General features: G+C 45.0%; 1 protein-coding gene across 3 annotated transcripts; it reads right to left on the bottom strand.

Annotated features, from left to right (window-relative positions):
* Nucleotides 1-54: 54 nt before the first annotated feature.
* NCOA5 (nuclear receptor coactivator 5) lies at nucleotides 55-23,217 on the bottom strand. 3 transcript variants are annotated; one of them, XM_044986589.1, is made up of 10 exons: nucleotides 22,989-23,217; nucleotides 16,225-16,411; nucleotides 15,556-15,663; nucleotides 11,237-11,303; nucleotides 7,240-7,590; nucleotides 6,895-7,010; nucleotides 6,312-6,438; nucleotides 4,216-4,415; nucleotides 2,856-3,179; nucleotides 55-2,206 (listed from the first exon to the last, which is right to left on the bottom strand). In XM_044986589.1, exons 2-10 carry the CDS (start codon nucleotides 16,385-16,387, stop codon nucleotides 1,542-1,544), a joined length of 2,121 nt encoding a protein of 706 aa, XP_044842524.1. In that variant the 5' UTR covers nucleotides 16,388-16,411; nucleotides 22,989-23,217; the 3' UTR covers nucleotides 55-1,541. The 3 variants fall into 3 exon arrangements, with proteins under 3 accessions (XP_044842524.1, XP_044842525.1, XP_044842527.1); XM_044986590.1 differs by lacking the exon at nucleotides 15,556-15,663; XM_044986592.1 differs by lacking the exons at nucleotides 15,556-15,663; nucleotides 16,225-16,411.
* Nucleotides 23,218-24,125: the final 908 nt, after the last annotated feature.

The raw sequence follows: 24,125 nt of genomic DNA, 5'->3' as shown, positions 1-24,125 counted from the left end.
AGGATCTATTTCAATTCAATGCTCAAGCTGGTTAGTGTCAAACACGCAACATCATATTTTTCCTGCCAATTTTATTAAAAAGTAATGTCCTCTTGTTAACAGCACAGAAAGAAAAACGCTCCAGAACACAAACCATTCAGGACAGAGAGTCACTGCTCCAGGAACTGTGTTTTCTAAACAGTTTCTTCCTGCCCTCCCTCAGGAAGCCCCCGAGGCTTTAAAGGGGCGATGCATTCCCTTTGGCACTAGATAGGATCTAGTCAGAGAAGCCACATGCCCTAACACCACGCATCACTGGTTAAAAACCGGCTCAGGAATCTCTGCCTGATTTTCCACAAAAGCATCCAGTGCTGCTACTAAAATGTTTGGAAACTTATAAAAACATAGGAGCCCTCTCAGCACTGCCTCCCCAACCTGTGACAGAACTCAACCTAACCAGCAATAAAATGGAGTCTGCAAAGCTCCAGCGGAGTGCAGAGACCCCACCCCCCACCAGGGAGCCTGCTGTACCCAATTCTGGGAGGGGGAGCTGCACGCAGAATAGGGTTTCTGTGGTTGGGCTGTGAAAGTTACAGTAGTCAACTGCCCCAAACCAAACGAAAACTTGTGTCACATGTAATAAACTGCTTGTAAATTTGGCTGCTGAGTCCAGGAGAAATGACAGAGCCTTTTAGTTCCCTATCCTGGCTTGAGTAGGAAGTTCTGGTGTTTGGGTTTGCCACTATACCCAGAACAAATGCTGGAAAGCTCCTCACTCCTGGGTATGGCGATCAGATCCTTGCTGGCCTCACTAAGCCAGGAAGTCTTAGTCCCTGCTGTGGGAGTTCCACACTGCACTCACTGCCCAGCTTTACCCGGGGGTCAAGTCTTGCTCACGTTCCATGAGTTTAGCTGCTACAGCACCACCAGGGAGGTTTCCCCATATCTGGCTCATGTGGTTTGTTTTTTTAAAACCACACACAAATACTGCCCACCCAAACCCTCCGAGGAAGGTCTAACCACTAGCCACCCAACCCAGAACCATCCTAGAGTTCACACCCCTGAGATGCTTGTAAGGGGGAGGGGAATCAGTCTCAGACTAACCCAGTTCAAGAAGCCACTTTGTTCTGATAAGCTCCTTGTGAAATTCTCTCCAGACTCGACTCCAGACTGCAGGCATGGTGTAACATGCTGTGCAAACATTACTGTAGTGGGAAATGCAGGTGGGCTGGAATAGCAGCAACTTCCATCGAGGGCAAAATTCAACTACTCACAGAAGCTTCTGAACTCCTTTGTCACCTGGAGCAGAGCTCTCGCCTCCAAAGACAGCTAACCCAAACCAAGGGGAAGAGGGGCACTAGCCACACACTCAACAGCAATCCTACTGGAGTGAGTGCTCTAGCCACTGTGAAGGCAGAAGTGGCCTAGGGACAGCAAAGGACCCAGAGAGGGAGAGGACATGCATCTTCAAGGGCATTTGCCTTGGGTCTAGGACAAAAGACTCAAACAGCTACGAGTATGGTAATGGCAAAGGGAAGGGAAACTGGCTCTGCAGCTAGATGTTAATAGTGTCGCTGGTAGGAGCCCATGGGTTGCGGGGCTGAGGGTCCTGCTCGCCCCTGGGCCACTGTCTGGCTCACCAGATGGGAGAGCGCAGGGCCACTCTGGATTAGGGTGTCCAAGGCTTTCTGCACACTGGGGTTATCAAAGTTGATACCTGAAGAGGATACGGGCCTTTGAACAGCTATGTTGCTAGGGGTAGGCAGACGATTTTGGTGCTGACCATAGTGTACCTGGGCTGGCTGAGATGCTCCAGGTCTTGGGCCTGTGTTCCTTGTGGAGCCTGGGAGGGCAGGAAGCTGTGGACCAGGGACCTGTGTTCTCTGCTGAGACTGGTTTAAGCTTGCAGCACTGAGCTGCACTGCCCGTGCTTGATTGCTGGCTACATTCGCATAGTTTTGGTTCTGAGTGCCGCCTGAAGCGGCTGTGGAAGCTGCAGAGCTGCTGTTTGCTACAGCAGCCGCTGCTGCTGCAGCCGCAGCCCCACTGTTGAAGAGGCTAAGGATTTTTGCCTGCAGCTCCTGTTGGGGATTAGTGGAGGACACTGGAGCAGAGGTGGCAGAGGCCAGGGGCTGAGTGCTCTGATGAGTTTGAGAGCTTGGAAGGCTGGCCTGGCTGGTCATAGACGATCCTGAAGGCGCCCCAAGAGACTGTCTCGACAATGGAGCTGGAAAGAGAAAAGAAAAGGGTGAATTCTCTGCAGGCCCATCTGACCAGGCATCCTAGAGGAGCTCTGAGGGGTACAGTTATTAAGCCACGTAAGTCAATTACTGCCCTTTCCTCTAAACGGGTGGGACTGAACTACTCTGGGTGAGTGGGATGGAAGCAGAACACAGGCCATGTCACTTACAGAACCATATCCATTCACATGACAAGTCTATTCAGTTGGTGTATCCCTGCAATCACACAGAGAGAATCTGATGCCCCAGGGAGATCCCTGAATGATCAGAACAGCCTCAATACTCTAAGGCTATGTCTACTGCTAAGGGAGAGCTGGCATGTCATACTGGCAACGTATTCCTCATGTGGGCGCAGCTGTACCTTCAAAGCTGTGCTTTCCGCCACTGTCCTAAAGCCACCTCCCACAAGCAAAACAAGCTACACAGGGAACAGCGCAGTTTTGCCAGTGTAACTATGCCCACATTAGAGGTTTCTACTGACATAGCTCAGTCCTTCAGGAATCACGCCTTCACCCCCCGCCTAACCAACAGCTGAACCAGCAAAGTCTGGTAGCATAAACATGGCCTAACAGACATCTCTGCCTCAAAGGCCTGTTAAGGTACACAGCATCAGAGTGAACGTGACAGATAACTTACCCTGCAGAGAGTCAGTACTTCCTCTAAGTAGTCGTTCCTTCCGGTCTCTCAGGTAATTGATGACTTTATCGGTCTCTTCAGCAGTCAGATAGCGGTTGTCTGCCAGCAGGTTCAAGATAGTCTGGATTCCTGGAGGATGGCCCCCTCTGACACCTTCCTCTATGGGTGGTGGGCGTTCGCGTTCCTGCAGAATTGCTTCATCTGCCATCTTGGCAGCCTGTCTGGCTATTTCTTCACGCTCCTTCTCTCGGGTCTCTGTCTTGTAGCGTTCATAATTCCTTGCCACCAGCACCATGGCATCAGCTTGGGGCATGTTGCGATGTTCTGCATAAAGAGAGGCTTTAACTATTTGGACCCCACTGATAGCAGGTGCAAGTATTAGGTGCTCCTTCTGCTGACCTGGATCAGCAGATCAGAGTGAACAGGCAGGAGCAGCTCTTAGTATCCAAGCTTGGGCTTGGAACATTTTCCAGCACCACTAATTGCAGCAGTGGTTCTCAACCAGGGGTAACACCTTTCATATTAGCCTGTTTAGGTGTTTGATACATAAGATCTTCCTCCAAACTCCCCTATTGGTAGGAAGAAAGCAGCTCTTTTCCTTACATTACATACAAATACAACTAACCACAACCAGGGGACGGTCTCTGCTACTTCGCCCCTAGCTCCCCTGAATAGCCCCAGTACCTGCCTCTCTTCTGCTGCTGCTCAGAGCTTTCCCAAACAGCAGCAGAATATCACTCACGTGATTCTTCTCAGCTTCCTTGCTGCCACAGGTTCTAATAGAAACAGTGGGGAAAGCCACACTTGTGAATTTCACTCTGCTATATCCAGACAAAGCTCTGATCAGCAGCAGTACTGGAGCAATAAGCAGCCCAAAAAAACCAAAAAGCAAAGTCTTTTGAGCCACATGATATATCATAAAAGAAAACAGAGCACAAGCCCAACTGTTTCCTTTGGGGGCACCTTTAAGAAGGCTGTGGCCATTCATTCTGTCTCACAAGAAGAAAGGTGAATGGACCGGGGGCAGAGATCTAAGAATTGGCACACTCTCTGAATAATACTTGCAGAGAAGGACTTCAGCATCTAAAGAAAAGCTGCCCAGAACTTCACTCCAGAAATACTGGGATTTGCAGACAGAGCACAGAGCCAAACTGCTCTTTCCCTCACAGTGGGAAATCTGGGTTAACTTCAACATTGTTTCATACAGACATTGGGTCATTAATAGCTATTTATGTCACAGCAAGGAAGTGTTTTGTCTTGTGTGGTTTTCTGCTTGAGAGAAGAATCTCTGAGGCAGCATTGGAAGTGTTTCTAGCACTTCAGAGTGATATGAACCAGCAGACCATTCTGGCCTCTGTACCTTGTGGTGTGCCAAACATGATATTAACGGTGCAGGAGCGGTGAACTTGGTGCTGCTGGGTGATGACAATGGCAAAAGGAGACCCTCCTCTGCCCACGTCCTCCAGGGCTTGAGTCAGTGACATTTCTGTGTTGAGGAAGATCAGATCCACCACCATGCCCAGATCCCGCACCTTCCGCCCCACTGACTCGGCATACTCCCTACACAAAGCAAAGGCAGTGCACGTTATAATATGCCAGCAATGTACAGAAACCCTCATGTGTTAATTTCCATCACCTCCAGGCTAATTTTTTGCATCAGTTTAACTCTGTTCAAAACTGAATTTAAGTTAAACTGATGATGCAACTTCTGTATGTGCACAAGCCCTAGAGAGCACAGGGCCCAGCAGCCTCCAGAAGAGCAGATACCGTGTCCAGCTACATTCAGTGTCTTTGGACAACAGGAACTGGAAGCCTGTTGACGCCTGCATGCACCAAAAACCATATTAAGCGCAACCAAAAATAGGGAGTATGGGTCAATTACTGGTCAGGGAGGAACTGGAATCTGCCTGCCTGGAGGGCTGGTTTTGTAAATCTTCCCTTAGTCACTTCTTTTGAGCTAAAAGTATGACTACACAACTAAGTTAGCATGAACCATTGATCAACAAGCTATAGAAAAGAACACAAATGCTTCAGAACCCAAGATTTAAAATCCCGTCTCAGCCCTTCAGATTCATATATCTTAAGGCCAGGAGGGACCATTAGAACATCTTAGTCTGACATCCTGTATATCACAGGCTAGAGAATTTCACTCAGTTCCCCCTGTTCTGAGCCCAAGAACTTGTATACAACTAAAGCATCTTCCAGAAAGGCATCCAGTCTTGAAAACACCAAGAGATGGAGAATCCACCATTTCCCTTGGGAGTTTGTTCCACGGTTAATCACCCCATTAACAATTTGCACCTTATTTCCAATTTGAATTAGTCTGGCTTCAGATTCCAGCCACTGGCTTTTGTTCTGCCTCTCTCTGCTGGATTAAAGAGCCCTTTAATACTCAGTAATCAAGATACCTCTCAAACATTTTTGATAAGCTAAACAGATCCAGCTCTTTACGTCTTTCATTGTAAGGCATTTTCTCCAGCCCTCGAATCATTTCTGTCACTCTCTTCTGCGCCCTCTCTAACTTTCCAACATCTTTCTCACGATATGGACACCAGAGCTGGACACAGTAGCCAGCATCAGTCCCACCAATGCTGTACACAGAGGTACTATCCCCCTCCCGGTTCACTACTTCCGTTTATACAACCAAAGGTTGGCACTAGCTCTGAGACACACCAGGAGCTCATGCTGGGTTGTTTGTCCATTAGCACACCTAGACTCTTGTCAGAGTCGGGATACAGTCTGTAGATATGGCCTGTATTCTTTGTTCCCGTGTGTATGCTTCACATTTGGCTGTATTAAAACACATTTTGTTTAAGTGCCCCCAGCTCACCAAGTGATGCAGACTGCTCTGCATGACTGCCCTGCCATCATTACTTACCATTCTGCCAATCTTTCCATAATCTGCAGAAATTTTATATTTACTTCCAGATCATTAATGAAAATGTCAACTAGCATCAGGCCTACTACGGCTGCCCTTTAGACCCCCACTAGAAACAGCCCCATTTGATTATGGTTACCCACTTACTTTTTGGGATCTGTCAGCCAGTTTTAAATCCATTTAATGTGTGCCCTTATTGCTACGGCATGGTGCTAATTTTTAATCAATAATTAGTAATTCAATTAATAATGAAGAGAAGAGTAAGCACAGGCCATTTCATGTAGCCCTATATCAATGAAGTACCTGGCTGTTACAGGAAGTGTGTGGGGGAAACCCAGAGTAATAGATTTTCAAGACCAAAATACTTAGTTTTCCCCATCCCAACAAAAATAGAATATCTGCTGTCAAGAGAAGTAAAGAAACTGATTGCAACACACTCTTAAATGCTCAAAAGCTACTCTCCCGAATAGCAGCTACAATGAAAACTGCCCTGAAAAATCCAGGGTAATTTTTATTCCAAGCAAATAGCGTCCCTCTATTCAGAGGATCACAACTGGTCACAGCAACTAGCTTCTTACTTTGTCTGCTTATTAACCACTATCACAGAACAGTCCACAGGCCTCTCTGAATCAAAGCGCCTCTTGATTTCCTCAAAGTACTGCCGGTATAGCTCCTCCCTGTGTCGCTCCTCGCGTTTCAGACGTTCTGAAAGAAAACCAGCCATGGAAATGGAGGAAGTGAATAATGTCAATCTAGCCGCTCAGAGTTAAATAAATATATGGAGCTATACCTATCTCATAGAACTGGAAGGGACCCTGAAAGGTCATCAAGTCCAGCCCCCTGCCTTCGCTAGCAGGACCAAATACTGATTTTGCCTCAGATCCCTAAGTGGCCCCCTCAAGGATTGAATTCACAACCTGGGTTTAGCAGGTCAATGCTCAAACCACTGAGCTATCCCTGCCAGCCTGCCCAACTCCCATAGCAATCCAGTTTCAGAGGTGGATCTGCTGCACTACTCATTTCAGGGCTGGATGCAACCTTCCACCATCTCCAGTGGTAGAATATGAAAGCCTGCCTATACTACTATACTTGTTAAAAAAATTTGTATTGGAGGGGTGGGTTGGGGGGGGGGTGCGGTGGAGGGAGGAGAAGAAAACTGACCTTCTGCACTTAAAGGGGCTCTGTCAAAGTGGTCTCTGTAACGGTCATAATAAGGGTCATCTTTCCTCCGGTAATAGTCTTCCAGGCGAAGGTAACGGTCATAAGCATCATCTCTTCTGCAAAGTAAGTGATTCACAGCCTGTTGTATGTTCAGAAGTGAAAATTCCAGGCACCATCATCTCCTCCTCATGCAACCCCAACTTTCCCCAAGTAATGCATGTGAACACTACGTACCTGGCTATCCTCCAGACACAGCCAAACTACCACAATCTGTATGAGGACCAACAGGCCCCAATTTAATACCATCACCACAAGAGAGGCAGCAAATCACTAGCGCTCCAATACCTGTACACGGGGTCCCGTGGCTCCCTCACATCCCGATAGCGATCATACACAGGATCCCGTGGGTCACGCAGGTCTCGAATGTCCCGGGGGTCCCGTAAGTCTCTAGGGTCCCTGATGTCCCGGGGCTCTCGCAGATCTCTAGGGTCCCTGATGTCCCGGGGCTCTCGCAGATCTCTGGGGTCCCGGTGGTCTCTAGCATCTCTGGGATCACGTACATCTCTACCTCGAATATCTCGAGCGTCTCTGGAATCCCGGCCATTTCTACCATCCCTTGGCTCTCTTCGTGGGCTCCCCCGAATAGGGGAGCGATCACGTCTCCCATCTCTGCCATCCCCGTACGCATATGGCTCTCTGAGGAAAGTACCAGGGAAATGCCATTAGACAAAAAGCACAAGCACTGTCAGCCCTAGACCTCTTACCTGGGGTGGCCACAGAAACCTTTCGCTCAGCAGCTGAATCCTCCCCTCCTATTCCCCATCGAAACAAAAGCAGCGAGACAGGTCCAAAGGGTTGTGTCAAGGCATTTTGAAAAGGTTTCTTATTCAAATGCCTTGCACAGCCCAGCAAGCTCCAGAAAACACCCTATCTGGACCACCACTAGAAGTGCAGGATGTTTGTGCAAGACAAAGGCAGGCAGCTAAGAAACCATCACTCAAAGATGTCAGGCCTCACAGCCAGTGAGGAATTTTCAAGCAAAACATTTGTTTTTCAGACAACTGGTACGCAGAACCCCGGGTGTCTTGTCCTCCCATCCACTAGACACTGTAGTTAAATGTCAAAGGGACCATTTTAATTCACTGAATTGAAAAAGGAGAGCAGAATCCCTGAAACAATTCCATTGATATTGTTACGTTTATGAAAATGTGTGTTGTGATCATGAAGACCATATGGCTGGATTCTGTACAACGATGAGATGTTCCCTGAAAGAAATCAGTGTGACTGCATGATGCCCCATATTAGGACAGTATTAACCGAGCCAGATCCTGAATATCCCAATGGTACCTGAATATCTCCTCTCACTCAGGCTTTTGTAGTACAGCAGCATGCCATCTTCAGTCAGAAGTACACAGAAAGAGAGGTGAAAGACTGCATGCTTCTTTTTTCCAAAACAGAATTTGTTTTCCAGATAATGCTCTGTTTTCCAGATCTAGCATAGCCTTCAATCCACTCTAAGCCATAAACATATAGTACGTCTTAGGAATGGAAGTGCTGAGCTTCAAGCAGAGCAGTATGTACTCTCAGATGGCTAACATCTGCAGGACACTTACAATTGTGAGAAGAGAAACACTTGAAAGGAAGTATTTTATTGAGATTTTTAACCAACACTTCCAATTGCTAAATTCCCTTTGGCTAACTAGCCTAGTTCCTGAAGGAAGTACAGAACATGCTATTCATTACTATCATGCTTTCACAGCAAGACGAAGGCAAGTCCCTCCCATAAGTTCTACATTGCTGACAATTTCATTTCGGAATCAGTGGGAGAGTGAGTATCAGGATTAGCCAGCTAGAGGTTCAGGCTTCAATACCAAGTTGATGGATACCTACCAAACCCAGCTGATGATTACTTTCCTATGCCCCTCTTCTCTGAGCAGTGAGAAAGTTATGTGGATTCCATGTAATAACTTTGACCATCTGTATCCAAGGGATACACAGTATTCCCTGTGGTCTTTATTTATAAGCCAGATACAGTGTGTATCCTGTAACATGAACTATTGTTTTACCCACAGGTAATATATACAGTTTTTTCCAGTGATCAGAATGTATCGGCACCAGGGATGCAGTCTCCCTGTGATATACGAGAAGATGCACCATATTTGAACATGATCTATAGTGTAATCATCCTCAATATCAGGGAAACAGTTTTCCCTCCTGCTTTACACTTTATACAGACAGGATACAAAGCATATCCTCACCTACGACGTACAGTGTAATCACACACTAGATTAGGGATACACACAGTATTCCCCACTCATTCTGCAGTATAACTAGAGGAAATACATCCTGTATTCTCATCTGTAATCTGCAGTGAAACCAGAGCAGATACCACTGCATCCACCTGGAATTTACAGTACAGTCAGACACAGGAATACAAAATATCCCATATCCTGCTGTAAGCCATAGGGTAGAATACAATACAACCACCCAAGACTGCAATGTAATTGCATTGTACATGGTATTAATTCCCACTCTGTTTACCTAAACAGGTATATAGGCCATATCCATCCATTATCTGGAGTGAGACATCATGAACAAGGATGCACAAAAGCGGTTTGCCCTTGGTGATGCAAACACTCACATATAGCATCAGCTGCTGCTTGCTCAGACACTCCTGCTCACCTGATGCCCAAGGCATCGGCCTCTGCAAATCTGCTTGCACTCCTGTGGCATCAGCCTTCGCTTGCGCTTCTGTGGCGTTGCCTGATGCCCATAGCATCAGCCTCCGCAAATCTGCTGGCGCTACTGTGCCGTCGTCCGAACCTCAATGCCCAGCGGCATTGGCCTTGTGCTTGCATGTGCTCCTGTGCCATTGCCCGAACCCCAATGCCCAGTGGCATCGGCCTGTGTTTGCGTATGCTCCTGTGCCATCGCTTGAACCCCAATGCCCAGCGGCATTGGCTTGTGCTCGCACACGCTGCTGTAGCATCACCCGTACCCTGATGCCCAGTGATTTTGGCCTCTGCTCTCACATGCTCCTGTAGCATTGCTCAATGCCCAGAGGCAGTGGCCTGTATTTGCATGCTCCTGCAATGTTGCCCAACGCCAAGTGGCAGCGGGCTCTATAAATCCACTTGTGCTCTGCAGTATAAATGCAGCAAATTTACAGTATCTGTCTGCATTCTGTATCCCCACACATTCAGGATTTACATGGGAAACCCCATACACTTCTTACTCCTTCTGTGAGGTCCAGGAAGGAATGTACTTGCCCAAGATCTCTAGTGTAACTGAAGGTAGTGTCGACCACAATCAATCACATAAACAGGGACACCCCGTATCTGCCGGGACACCCCTGTAACTGGACACAGCCATAAACAGTAGCCAACTGTGGCCCACTGTAGCTGTATGTACAGGAACATGGAATATCTACTGACACAGACAGGATACAATTTGCAGTGTAGCTGTGAAACATGGATGCTTCAGACTGGTTACATGTAGTGTTCATACAGTTCTCAGTACTAACATTGACATTTCTCTCTGTGTACACAGCTCTGCAGTATTGCCAGAGAAGATGCATACTGTGTCAGAATATAACTGCAGTGTTCACCCACACTTCATAGTAAAACATGGACATTATTCAGGAGTCTCCTCCTGCAATGTAGTTAATTCCTGTGTCTCTTCTCAACCTGCTGCGTGACTGCACAAGAAGAGTGACACACACGGACTGTACGTATTGGGCCTATTTATTGGGGGAGGGATGTGTGGGAAAAGTAGGCAGATGCCCAGTATCCCCAATGTAACTGGACAGAGAAGGATGCTGATATGATAGAAGTGCACATGCAGAAAGTGTAGTGCATCCAGGGAAGTTCTCTCCCTGTGGTGTGCGTTGTCTGCATAATCATTTTCCAGGCTCATGTCAGCACTGGAAGCCTTCGACATCAGAAGATGTAAAGTGCTGGTATTCTCTGTTGCACAGCATGGCGAATGCTATATACCCATTATATTCTCTATAGACGCCTTGTTTCCCTGACACTTAAGAGTCAGGAACAAACAGCAGTCCTTCCCCAACAAATTTCACACAACCTATGCTGCAAAATGCAGCATCCAGTTGTAGTCACAGCAGTAAACACAAGGTTTCCCTTGTGCCTCCTGAGCTGTTAGAACCAGTGAGGCCCTTCGCATATGGAAGGGATGGTCACATTCTAACTGTTCACTTGAGTGTCTCCATTCTGTTGGGGTGGTGGTGGTGAGGGAAGAAAACTAGACATTTAGCAGAGGAAGGAGGGCTTGTACCCTAAAGCCTAACCTTCCTAGTATAACTCACTGCTTCCAGGTACTTTACCTTCGTGATGGGCTGGACCTTGATGAAGCCTTATTCATATTTCTTCTTTCCGCTGCTTTATTAATATCTGAAAAGAATAATCAACCCATCTGTTCAATGCTATGGAACAAAAAAGAGATCGTCAGCACATTTTAAATTAAAGCAATAAAAGTTCAAAGACAGCCATATGGTGCAAGGAAATCCATTCAGCCAAGAGGCATTGTCACTTTAATTATTTTTATTACAATTAAGATAGTACAATGCAATGGGTTGGTCATGGATTACTGTGATTTCCAGCTAAAAGAAGTGGACAGTTTGTATGAAATTCTATCCCTTTATCATGTTTAGACCCATGTCCAGACTCCTTGTCCCAAAAGAGACCACCACACCTCTTTCTCCTGTAGTCTGTGGACCAACAGCATGCAGCTCCATGGATTCCAGGAGAAAAAGTAAAGAGTCAGACAATCCTTCGTGAATGGAAAGCTGTTGGCTAGTACACTTCATCTCAAAATTCAAAGCCAGTCCTGTTCGATGGAGGATGCTGCTATCCTTCTGGAAAAGAACCCAAGGGCTCTCAAAAACAAGTTCAATTGACTTCCAGGGGACTGTTGTGACATCAAATTGTATAATCTCCACCACTCAGGCAGAAGGATCCAAGGGACTTGAAGTAAAAACTACCCCATGAAGTGAACTTCATGCAGTCATAACACCATCAAGTCAATGTGATGCAAATAAATGCAACAGATCAGACGTTTGAAAATTGTTAATGTCTGAGTAACTGCACAGAAAATGTTCCTTGAAGCGTTCTGAGTGGAACACACAAGAGAACTAGGGAGCCACAAGGCTGTAACCAATTCAAGAACACAAGTTCAGTCAAAACGGCTGATAATATTAGTCTGGAGAGAAATGATGAAAACATCCATGGTAGCAGACAGAGGATGAGATTATCATCTGAATGTGGGCAAGAACAAAACCACTCCAGAGTAATGGTTGGTTTAGGACGTTTTGTTCTCAGTCATGAGAACCTTTAAAAAAAGAAAATCACCTAAATGCTACATGTACCACTTGTTTGAGGATTTAACAGTGTAATTAACGGTAATGACTAGGTATTTAAATAATGTATAGCTTTCAATTTTCCTGCAGTTGGAAAAAGACAAAAAGAAAAAAACAAGGCATGTAGACTTCTGTAAGCAGAAACTTGGTGGCTTTACTATCTACCTTCATTTCCCAAGCTTTTCATGATGAATTTTAGTTAAAATTAAAACAAAGATGCTAGTTTCAATCTTCATTCTTACTCTAAACAAGAAAGGCTGTGTTCTCTCTTTCGACAGTGAATGAAAAGGCAAATACCATTTGCGCATTAAGTAGTGGTAACCAAGAAACAAGTGGCATAAAAATTCATAGGATATTACTTGAGACAGATGCATTAGGTTAAGAAATGGATGGATGTTTTGTCTATTTAACGTGGCCACTCTCTACCATATCTACCTTTAGATATGCTGGACATTTATTCTCTGAACAGATCTATTTATCAGGGAGACAATTAAAGGAGTTTCTGTGTATCTGTAAAAGTATTTTAGTGCAATGCAAAAATGGGGTTAAACTGTTTGGTTTCTTCTAAGAGGTCCCTATGTGTTCATGACATTCGACTTTAGCACACAAAAAATGTACATCTAATGTACATCTAACGTACATTTCACTGCATTTTGACTTTTCACTGCAGGACCAGATGTAACCCTTTAAGTGCAACACTATCGGCTTCCTTAGTTTAAGGTTTCATAAGTCTTCAAACTGGACATACATTTAAAGGATTCTTCTCTTCTGAAAAATGGACAGTTTTCAAGAAAACTTTATTTGGTGCCATCAGCATTTACAGATTAAATATTTAACATTTACAAAACACCTTTTGAAAAAAATTAAAATCTTTTGTTTTGGAAGATTTTCATAGATTTTAAGGCCAGAAGGAACTGTTGTGATCATCTAGTCTGACCTTATGCATAACACAGGCCTTAGGATGTTCTTGACTTAATTTCTTCTTTCAAATACAGTAGCTGTGGTTGCACTACAGCATAACACGTTTTTCTAAAATGTATCTTGATTTAAAAATGTACAGTGACGAAGAATCCACCACAACCTTTGGTAAGTTGTCACAATGGTTAATTACTCTCACTGTTAAAAATTTGCACCTTATATCTAGTCTGAATTTGTCTAGTTTCATCTTCCAGCCTTTGTTATCTTGTTATACCTTTGTCTACTAGACTGAAGAGCCCTCTATCAAATTTCTGTTCCCCATGTAGGTGTATTTACAGACTGTGGTGACCACCCCTTGACCTTCTCTTTAAGTTAATTAGACTGTGTTCCTTGGGCTTTACCAAAAGGCATGTTTTCCAAGCCTTTCATCATTCTCCTGGCTCTTCTCTACACCTTCTCCATCATCTGAATTGTGGACACCAGAACTGTACACAATATTCCAGTACTGGTCACACCAGTGCTGAATAGAGAGATAATATTAACTACCTAACTCCTATACAATATTTCCCTCAACACTGCATTAGCCCTTTTTAGCCACAGCATCACGCTGGGAGCTCATGTTCATCTGATTATCCATTGCCCCCCAAGTCTTTTACAGAGTCATTGCTTCCCAGGATAGAGACCCCCATCCTGTAAATACAGCCTTAATTCTTTGTTCCTCTAAGACCCTACATTTGGCTGTATTGAAACACATTGCTTGCTTGTGCCCAGGTTACCAAGCAATCCAGATCATTCCATATCAGTGACCTATCCTCAATTATTCCACTCCCCACATTTTTGCAGATGACACAAACTATCAATAATGATTTTATATTTTATTCCAGATCACTGATATAAATATTAAATAGCATAGGGCCTAGAACTTATACCTGTGGGACACCACTATAAAAAACGCATCCACTCTACGATCATGCCCCATTTACAATTATGTTTTGAGGCCTATCGATTACCCAGTTTTTAATTCATTTAATGTGTACCCATGTTGATTTTATATTGTTCTAGTTTCTTACTAAAATTGCTGTGCAGAACCAAGTCAAACGTCTTTCAGAAGTCTATTACATAAACACTACTGCATTTACCAACCAAACTTGTAATCTAATAAAAAAATATGGAACTAGTTTGACAAGATCTATCTTCCATAAACTCATGCTGACTGGCATTAATTGGATTGCCCTCCTTTAATTTGGTATATTCAAATGTTGTATCAACTGTTCCATTATTTTGCCTGGATCAGTCTCAGCTGACAAGTTTATAATTAGTCTGGTCATCCCAATTACCCTTTTTAAATATTGGCACAGCATTATCTTTCTTCCAGTCTTCTGGAACCTCCCTAGTTTTCCAAGACATCAAAAAAAATCAACATTAATGGTCCAAAGAGCTCCTCAGCCATGCAAGTTATCCATATCCCCTGATCCAAAAGCATCCAAGCTTAAGGAGGATGTTAAACAGCAGCTACTAGCCAAAATGGAAAGTAGTTCTTTATTATCGTATGATATGATTACATCTGGCTTTCCCCCCCAAATACAGGACAGAAATATTTATTGAACATTGAACTGCCTTTTTCGCATAACTGACAATTCTACCATTTCCATTTAGAAATGGGCCAATACCACTGTCAGGATTCCTTTCATTTCTAATATACTTAAACTCCTCCTTACTGTCCTTAACTCTGCTGGCCACAGATTTCTCCTGTATTCTCTTGCTTCCTTCATCAATTTTAATTCACATTTTTCCTGTTTAAATTTTCTCTCCAGTTGACTTGATTAAATTGTTTTCTGCTTTGTGAAACTGATCCTTGTAAAATACCAAAATGCTTCATATTTATATTAATTTATTCTGTTTGCACATAAACATAATCAAGTCATGATCACTTTCACCTAACCAACCACACTAACTTTTAGTTATGTGATCAATTCCCTTTATCTATCAAGATGAGGTCTAACATACAATAAAAGGATTTAAAAAATGAAGTTCAGTAAGGGCCGGTGAACACTCGAGATTTTTTGGTTTAGCACCAACTACTTGTTATGATGTGCTTTACATATGCGTATACTGCTATTTACATACTAAAATATAAAAATAAATTTGGAGAAAGATCAAGATATCAAGAGGGAGCAGAGTAATTGCTGTACCACACACAAGACTAGAACAAAACTCAAAAAATATACAGTGCCTAATACAAATTTAGACTAATATTCAAGGCAGGTTTCACACAATGATCTTTCCACAGATCTTTAAAAGAAAAAGCCTTCTTTCTACCCAAATGCATGCTGGCATCAGAACGAGTAGCATGGAGCAGTTTTCCTTACCTAATCTATACCCTTTAAAAAGGCGACCCTTCTCACCGTCCAGAGCGGCCTGGACGTCTTCTAGACGTTCATACTGCACGAACCCATAGCCATGGAACATGCTGAGGGCTGGAAAAATTAATAGCAGGGCAAGACCAGTTACAACTAAGGGACAGTACTACCACATGCAGGCCATTATATAAACCCCACAGGGCTGAACAAGCAAAGGGACTTTACCCAAGAACATCTAGCCAAGCTTAATAGGAACACTCAAATAAGTTAACCAGGACCAAAACGAAGGAAAATTTACAAAAAATGGAAAATAAAGTCGCTAAGGCGATTATGAAATGCTATATAACTGCCCAACTTCTTCTGACAAGACAGTGACCAAAAAGGCACTAAAGTGACCAAGATCCAATTAAGAGAATACGAGAGCCCTAGAAAGTATAGACTTGTTTGGTATAGTACCATACTGCAAACCCAGAAGGATAAAAGAGAAACTGCCATAGCTCTAACTTGCCTTAGGCTTCAGTTGTACTAAAAGAAGTTAGTTTTCAGGGAAAATGCAGATAAAGAAAAATGTCACTAAAGGTCACTTTTTTCACTGTCACCCTTCATTATCATCAGATGTGGCATGAAAATTAAGTTTCTGACTATGATTTCCCAGCCATAACAAAATAAAATACTAACCCCTGATTTTGCCATATTTTGAAAATATTTCTTCCATTTCTTCACGGGTCATGTGGTCTGTGGGCAAATTGCCGACAAAAAGTCTTCTCTCTAAATCCTGTGGATTGGTGCTGTTAGTGAAGTCGCTCTGTTTGATGCTATTGCTCGTGCGTCCTCGAGCCATTTTGTTTTCGTTCCAAATGCAACACTTCGCAAAAAAGAAAAATGGCCATGCATATCATTTCACATCCACGACAATTACAATTACATTGGAACAAGGTTAAAGTTAACATGTTTGCAGACTAGAGGCCAACAGAGTCTGCCTTAAGCAAACTGCATTCAAGAGAAATCCTTACACAGATGATTTGGAAGTTTGGCAGAGAACTGTATATTACGTCGTGTTGGGTTTGATCTTTCTGTCCCGCTGAAAAGGAAATTACCAGCCTAAACTCTTAATTTTAAATCCATGACTGATCACTCTAAGGATATGTTTTCATCAGTTCAATTCCAAACTAAGGAATATTTAAAGAAAACAGTAATTTTATATAGGAACATCCAGTCAGTAAATCTAATTAGTGAGTAACTATCTTAAGCTTCTCCACAGGGCCCATCACTGCAGCATCTAAGCATTCAGTACATTGGTAAAAAAATACTAATTAAACAGATAAACAGGAAACAGACATCTTGACAGTAGCAATGTAAAATGAGACAAATATAACAGCACTGGCATGAATGAAAAAAGATTTTCAAAAATCCACAGTGAATTAATTAAAAAATCTTTTGAATTGACAGTAATTGAATCACTTAACCAAAAATATATAAAGTAGAATGATCTAATCAGTGAAAATCTGATCTCCCATTCATACCAACATTGAGGTTCATTTCCTATGTCCCAATCCGCTTCCCCAGCAAGAAGTCATCTCCTACTGAAGCTGGGTCTAAAAATTCCCCAATGTACAAAGACTCCCCACTTATTCATCTCCACCAGTAATATCTACAGTAGAATTTTATAAACATTCTTTACTGTAGACAAATCTAAAGATACCAGCAACATCTCCTGGGGACTGTGATACATTGGTCTAATTTTGGTTTCGGGGTTTCATGTGGGTCAGAGTGGATTAATTTAAATCACCGAGTGGAAAGCTCCATTTTAATGAACTTTTCCATTTGTACTTGAGTTATTTTCTAAAGAAAAGTGCACTTGCATTGATTGATATAATCATTAAAACATGTTGATTTACAACTAAAAGAACCTTTACATTAGCTTCTATATACCTTCTTGCTACCTAGGTGGGTATACTATAACAATAGACATTTAAGCAATTATTAAGCTTATTATTTTCTTAATCTTAATTGTACCTTTTTAGTAAGTTAAAAATGGTGATATATTGTTTATTTACTAGATAATTAACTTTTTGCACTGGAATTTAATTAAACGCACAAAACATCATATAAAATTTATAAAAGCAGCAAAGAATCCGTTTTGGAGCATGAGCATGAGTATTCACCCACGAAAGCTCATGCTCCAAAACGTCTGTTAGTCTATAAGGTGCCACAGGATTCTTTGCTGCTTTTACAGATCCAGACTAACACGGCTACCCCGTCTGATACTATAAAATTTATGTTATTAAACAAAACAAGCCCTTAATACAGTATAACCTATTGTGCCATATTTATAAACCTTGACCTCAAAAGTTAAGTTTCCCCCCGATTCTCTTTTTACCCGGTATATAAAAAAGCAGCTTTTAACTCCAAGTTTTTGATAGCTGCTCATAGATTCAGCATATTTATTTTTTTATTTAAATATTTTAAGAGAGTATAAGTAGTTTAGGCCTAACACTGTATTATTTCAGATTTCATTTGAAACAAGTTTAATTTTTAAAAGAAAAAAATCATCAAACTTAAAAATCCAATTTAAATTAAAAAAAAATCTGATTTTTTTAAATTTTCAAATAAAATCGTTGAATTTTATCCAGCCTGGTGGGGGTGCTGGGTGGTGTTGGAGGCTTTGATATACAGAAGGTCAGACTACATGATCTGGTGGTCCCTTCTGGCTTTAAACGCTCACTCTAAGAGATACTGAAACCATCACAGCTAACATATAGGCAGGGTTTAAAGCTTTAGGTTAAAAGAAAAGAAAAAAAAAATCAGTAAAACCCTAAAGCAAAAAATTCAGAATAGGCTTAAAGACACTAAACATTAGTCTCTGAAAATAGGAAGTTGGTTAAAATCCCTCTATTAAACATCTCCCACATGGAGAGTTCATCCCCAGGACTGATGAGTGGGGTTTTTTAATGGGGTGGGAGTTTATTTTGGGGGTGGGAGGGGTGAAAATTAAGAAATTACTTGGAAAAATAATTGTGAACACACCAATAAAATCCTTTTATACTTAGTTATGAGTCATAGTTTGATTAGTTCAGCAACCACAAATCTTAATTATAGTCAGTATAGTTTTCTTTTAAGACTAGCCTCTGGATAAGCAAGTTAGACTCCTTAAAAGATAAAATGGGTTTGCACTGTTTTTCTAGTGCCATATAATTGTGCCAGAAAAAAAAAAGTGGCATTCTCCATCACAAAACAACTCCAGAATTTGTAATATCAAGGGACCTTTTCTGAAGGTCATTCACACCTATGTTCATAGTAAGTTTGAAAAGCTGGTAACAATATTTGTTTCACTTACACATTTAAAAGTGAACTGCAAAGGGAAAAGATGTGCTTGTGTCAATTTTTGCTTCTTTATAATATATAAAGAATGCCTGAAAGGGCTGTTTATTTACCTTCAGTATCAGAAATACCACATCAGGAAGATTAGCTGAGTGTTGACACTCATCAGTTGAAGAGGTAGGTGGTGTGAATATTTAATGAGTTTTTCTTGAAACTGTTTTCAGGAGTTTTAAAACAAACAGGTGTAAAACAAGAGTTTTAAATTGTCAAAGTAAAAATCCTTTCCCCCTACTCAACTGTCCAAGTTTCAATCTCTTGAGACGTCATAACCCTACTAATCTCCAGGTGTCCATAGTCCTACAGCAAAAGCAGGCTGGAAAAGATCTTGATTTCTAATATAAAAAACATGCAGAAAATCTTTAGGATGAAAAAGTCTGTTCAGCATCATAAAGAAGCAAAAAAAGGACACTTTTCCTTTTGCAGGTAACCTTTGAAATCTGCATGTCCCATATGTTAAACTCTACTTTAAAAAGTAGGTAGTATAGGGTTTGAATGTGAGACTATTTAATGTTCACAGCTGCTGTCTTCTCCTCTTAGTTGAAGACATGGGTAAGGTCAGTTTCTTAATATTGAGACCATCAGAGTCATGTCCCAGCTGCAGGGATACTGCTTCAGGAAAACGAATGATTTCCCCATTCAGCTTCCTTCTAATAATCCAACTAAGGGAGGCTAAGGAAGGAGACCCTCAGTAGTTAGTGGAAGGAGTCCAAGTGTTGATGGGGGCACAAGCACAGGTCACTTGAAAAGAAAGCATAAAAAAATAAATCTCAGAGTGGCAATGCACTGAACCCAGTCCTCTGCTAGAGAGTGGAAACTTGTCTATGATGTACTGGCAGAAAGTAAATAGCAGGAATTTGATTCTGGCCTAGGAAAAGCAGCTCTTCCTCCAGACAGATGGCTTTGGGTCAGACAAGCCAAAGGAGAAGGAAAAGAGCAGGTGGGAAGAAAGCTGAATGGGAGAATTTCACTCTCCTAGAGCAGGGTTTCTCAAATAGGGATCGCCGCCGGGCCAGTGTGTTTACCTGCCCGTCTGCAGGTCCAGCTGATCGCAGCTCCCACTGGCTGCATATCACTGCTCCGGTGCAAGTAAACACACCAGCCCAGCCTGCCAGCGGCTTTCCCTACACAAGCGGCAACCCCTGTTTGAGAAACCCTGTCCTAGAGCACTGTACTCGGCTGTTGTTTCTGTTCTACTGGTGGGATGAGTAAACACACCATACCTTCCTCTCCCCGCTTTTTTGCTCCTGCCTTTAGACAAAAAGCAGTAAATGTTAGAAATGGCAAATCTCTCTAATCTGTTTACAAAACTAAGGGTTTAACATTTCACAAGCACGTTTGTACTTTCTGGCCTAGTGACAGAGAAGAAAGTTGGATATACCATCATATTCTATATCACTGAAATAACATATGCAAGTTTGTAAAAGCACAGCTACAAAAAATTACTAGACACCAACTGGCTAGAGGACAATAACTTTCATGGCTACCTCTAGCTAATAGTGATGGTGACCTCAGGGCAGGCTAATTCCATGGCAAGAAGTGCAGCTCATCCTTCACCATCTTTTTAACTGTCACAAATGTGGGAAAAGAGTTCTGTATTTGCTAAGGAAGTGCCACCCCCAAACCTTGCTAGGGGCTCCACGTTTTGTATTAGGCTTAAGCTAGTAGAGATCTTAAATCTGAAGTTCCATCCAATTAACCACTGGGAGGGATTGCCTATCCAAAGCCTCCTGGCTGTTGCAAGGATTGGGGAGAAGGTCTCTGTTAGGCTATATCTACACTAGCACTTTTGTCAGTAAAACTTATGCCCCTCAGGGATGTGAAAACAGCAGACCCTTGCCTGACGTAAGTTGCACTGACAGAAGTGCCGGTGTAAACAGTACTATGTTGGTGGGAGACACTCTCCCGTCCGCATAAAGAGGCTACACAGGAGACCTGTATTGCTGCAGCTGCGCCGCTGTAAGTTGTGCCACTGTAAGGTCTCTAGGGTAGACACAGCCACAGTCTATCCCTTCCTACACCCTTTTTGGTGCCCTCATAAGAACATAAGAAAGGCCGTACCGGGTCAGACCAAAGGTCCATCTAGCCCAGTATCTGTCTTCCGACAGTGGCCAATGCCAGGTGCCCCTGAGGGAGTGAACCTAACAGGCAATGATCAAGTGATCTCTCTCCTGCCATCCATCTCCATCCTCTGACGAACAGAGGCTAGGGACACCATTCTTACCCATCCTGGCTAATAGCCATTTATGGACTTAGCCACCATGAATTTATCCAGTCCCCTTTTAAACATTGTTATAGTCCTAGCCTTCACAACCTCCTCAGGTAAGGAGTTCCACAAGTTGACTGTGCGCTGCGTGAGGAAGAACTTCCTTTTATTTGTTTTAAACCTGCTGCCTATTAATTTCATTTGGTGACCCCTAGTTCTTGTATTATGGGAATAAGTAAATAACTTTTCCTTATCCACTTTCTCAACATCACTCATGATTTTATATACCTCTATCATGTCCCCCCTTAGTCTTCTCTTTTCCAAACTGAAGAGTCCTAGCCTCTTTAATCTTTCCTCATATGGGACCCTCTCTAAACCCCTAATCATTTTAGTTGCTCTTTTCTGAACCTTTTCTAGTGCTAGAATATCTTTTTTGAGGCGAGGAGACCACATCTGTACACAGTATTCGAGATGTGGGCGTACCATGGATTTATATAAGGACAATAATACATTCTCAGTCTTATTCTCTATCCCCTTTTTAATGATTCCTAACATCCTGTTTGCTTTTTTGACCGCCTCTGCGCACTGCGTGGACATCTTTAGAGAACTATCCACGATGATGCCAAGATCTTTTTCCTGACTCGTTGTAGCTAAATTAGCCCCCATCATGTTGTATGTATAGTTGGGGTTATTTTTTCCAATGTATCCACATTAAATTTCATTTGCTCCACATTAATTTGCTCCTCATCTGTGAATAATGCCAGTGTCTTTGACTGTGCTCCTGCTCATGGCTTTTCCAAGCAGCACAGTGTAAGACACAAACTTGACATTTTCACTGCTGTTCATCCAAAAGTGTATTAAATTCATGCTGCTTTGCAAAGCTCTGAGGAGCAGAGGTAATGCAGGCTAAGGACACGTATTGATGGGAAAGGAGTTTAACGTAATTGGAAAAACACCTAACTCAATTGTATTAAAGCGACTGAAAACCACGTCTCCAGGAAAAATTCATAATACTAATCACATTCAGTCTGCATATGGCAGTCTTTCCCCCTCCCAAGGTAAAACTAGAAACCTTTTTTAAAGTAAAAACAAATTTCCACAGCAATTAATTGGACGCTTTTTATTTGCTAGAAAAAGTTTCCCTATTTGCTACTAAGCCTGTCCACGAGGGGATTCAGGAGCAAATACATTTGATTACAAGATGCAGCATATTGACCCTGAAACATTACCCAAATCGGTGTGTATAAAAAGCTTGACCACAACTGAACGGTTTTACATCAGCTGGGGGGAAGAGGGGAAATGAGCAGTGCAGGAAGCCAAGAAAAATTAACACATGTCCCCAAAAGTTTATTTTTAAATACAGGTTTTTATTCCAATATTCACATGCGCTTATAAAGACGTCTCCTTCGCGATCATCTTCCAGGGCAAGAGGAGACGGGGGCAGTTCAGCGTCTCCTCGCCAGGCGCAGGCCGGGGCTCCGGCCCGTCTCCGCGGGACACGCGCGCCCGCACTTCCGCGCTGGCTTCCTCGCCTCGAGCGCACAAGGCTCCACTGGGCGAAGTTCGGAATCGGCTCCTTGCCGAGCTCGAGCCGCCCGACGCGGCTCCCCGGCGAGCCCGGACCTTTCGCCTGAGCGGGCGGGGCCCGATCCTCCGGCACCAGGCCCAGCCCGGCTTGGGCCGCTCCCGGGCGGCGGCCCTGGCACGCGGCAGCCTGGCGAGCCGCCCCCCAGCCCGAGAGGCGGAAGCCCGAGGAGGCGGCCCGGCCTTCGCCAGGCCCCGGGGCGCCGCCGCCCAGGCCCGCAGGGAGCGGAGGCCCCGGGGCCGCCCGGCCCCTCTCCCCACCCGCTGCACTTACCGCTGCTCCGGAGCCCGCTCTCCGCCTCAGGCCGCCGCTCAGCTCCGCCGCGAGGACAAAGGCGCCAACCGACCCGCCCAACCGCCACAGTGCCGCACGGCGAGGCGCTGCCGTGCCGGAAAGGGGGGGAGGGGGCGCTGCGACAGCCCCGCGATTTACGGCAGGCCCCAGAGACAGTCACGTGCCGCTTCCGCCATGACAGCGGAGGCAGCGTCGTGGGGGCAGCAATGAAATGGCAACCCGCTCAGGATCCCAGCATGCAACGCGGCAACCCCTGGCCGTCGGGAGCCCCGGTGCATGCTGGGGGGACTTGTAGTCACCCTGATGTGCTCTCTGCCCACGTGGGGCAGCTTCAGCACCCCCACTCCGCCCCCAGCCCGCCCCTCCCCCCCAGGGCCGTGCCCCCAGCACCCCCACTGCGCCCCCAGCCTGCCCCTCCCCCCCAGGGCCGTGCCCCCAGCACCCCCACTCCGCCCCCAGCCTGCCCCTCCCCCCCAGGGCCGTGCCCCCAGCACCCCCACTGCGCCCCCCGCCCGCCCCGCCCCCCCAGGGCCGTGCCCCCAGCACCCCCACTGCGCCCCCAGCCCTCCCCGGCCCCTCCCCCCCAGGGCCGTGCCCCCAGCACCCCCACTGCGCCCCCAGCCCGCCCCTCCCCCCCAGGGCCGTGCCCCCAGCACCCCCACTGCGCCCCCAGCCAGCCCCTCCCCCCCAGGGCCGTGCCCCCAGCACCCCCACTGCGCCCCCAGCCTGCCCCTCCCCCAGGGCCGTGCCCACAGCACCCCCACTGCGCCCCCAGCCTGCCACTCGCCCGCAGGTCCGTGCCCCCAGCACCCCCACTGCGCCCCCAGCCAGCCCCTCCTCCCCAGGGCCGTGCCCCCAGCACCCCCACTGCTCCCCCAGCCTGCCTCTCCCCCCCAGGGCCGTGCCCCCAGCACCCCCACTCTGCCCCCAGCCTGCCCCTCCCCCCCAGGGCCGTGCCCCCAGCACCCCCACTCTGCCCCCAGCCTGCCCCTCCCCCCCAGGGCCGTGCCCCCCGCACCCCCACTCTGCCCCCAGCCTGCCCCTCCCCCCAGGGCGGTGCCCCCAGCACCCCCACTGCGCCCCCAGCCTGCCCCTCCCCCCCAGGGCCGTGCCCCC

The sequence above is a fragment of the Mauremys mutica genome, chromosome 13 (genome assembly GCF_020497125.1).
Source record: "Mauremys mutica isolate MM-2020 ecotype Southern chromosome 13, ASM2049712v1, whole genome shotgun sequence".
In the NCBI taxonomy this organism is placed as follows: Eukaryota; Metazoa; Chordata; order Testudines; family Geoemydidae; genus Mauremys; species Mauremys mutica.
The sequence above is the reverse complement of the archived record's forward strand: the minus strand, read 5'-3'. Positions and strand labels throughout refer to the sequence as shown.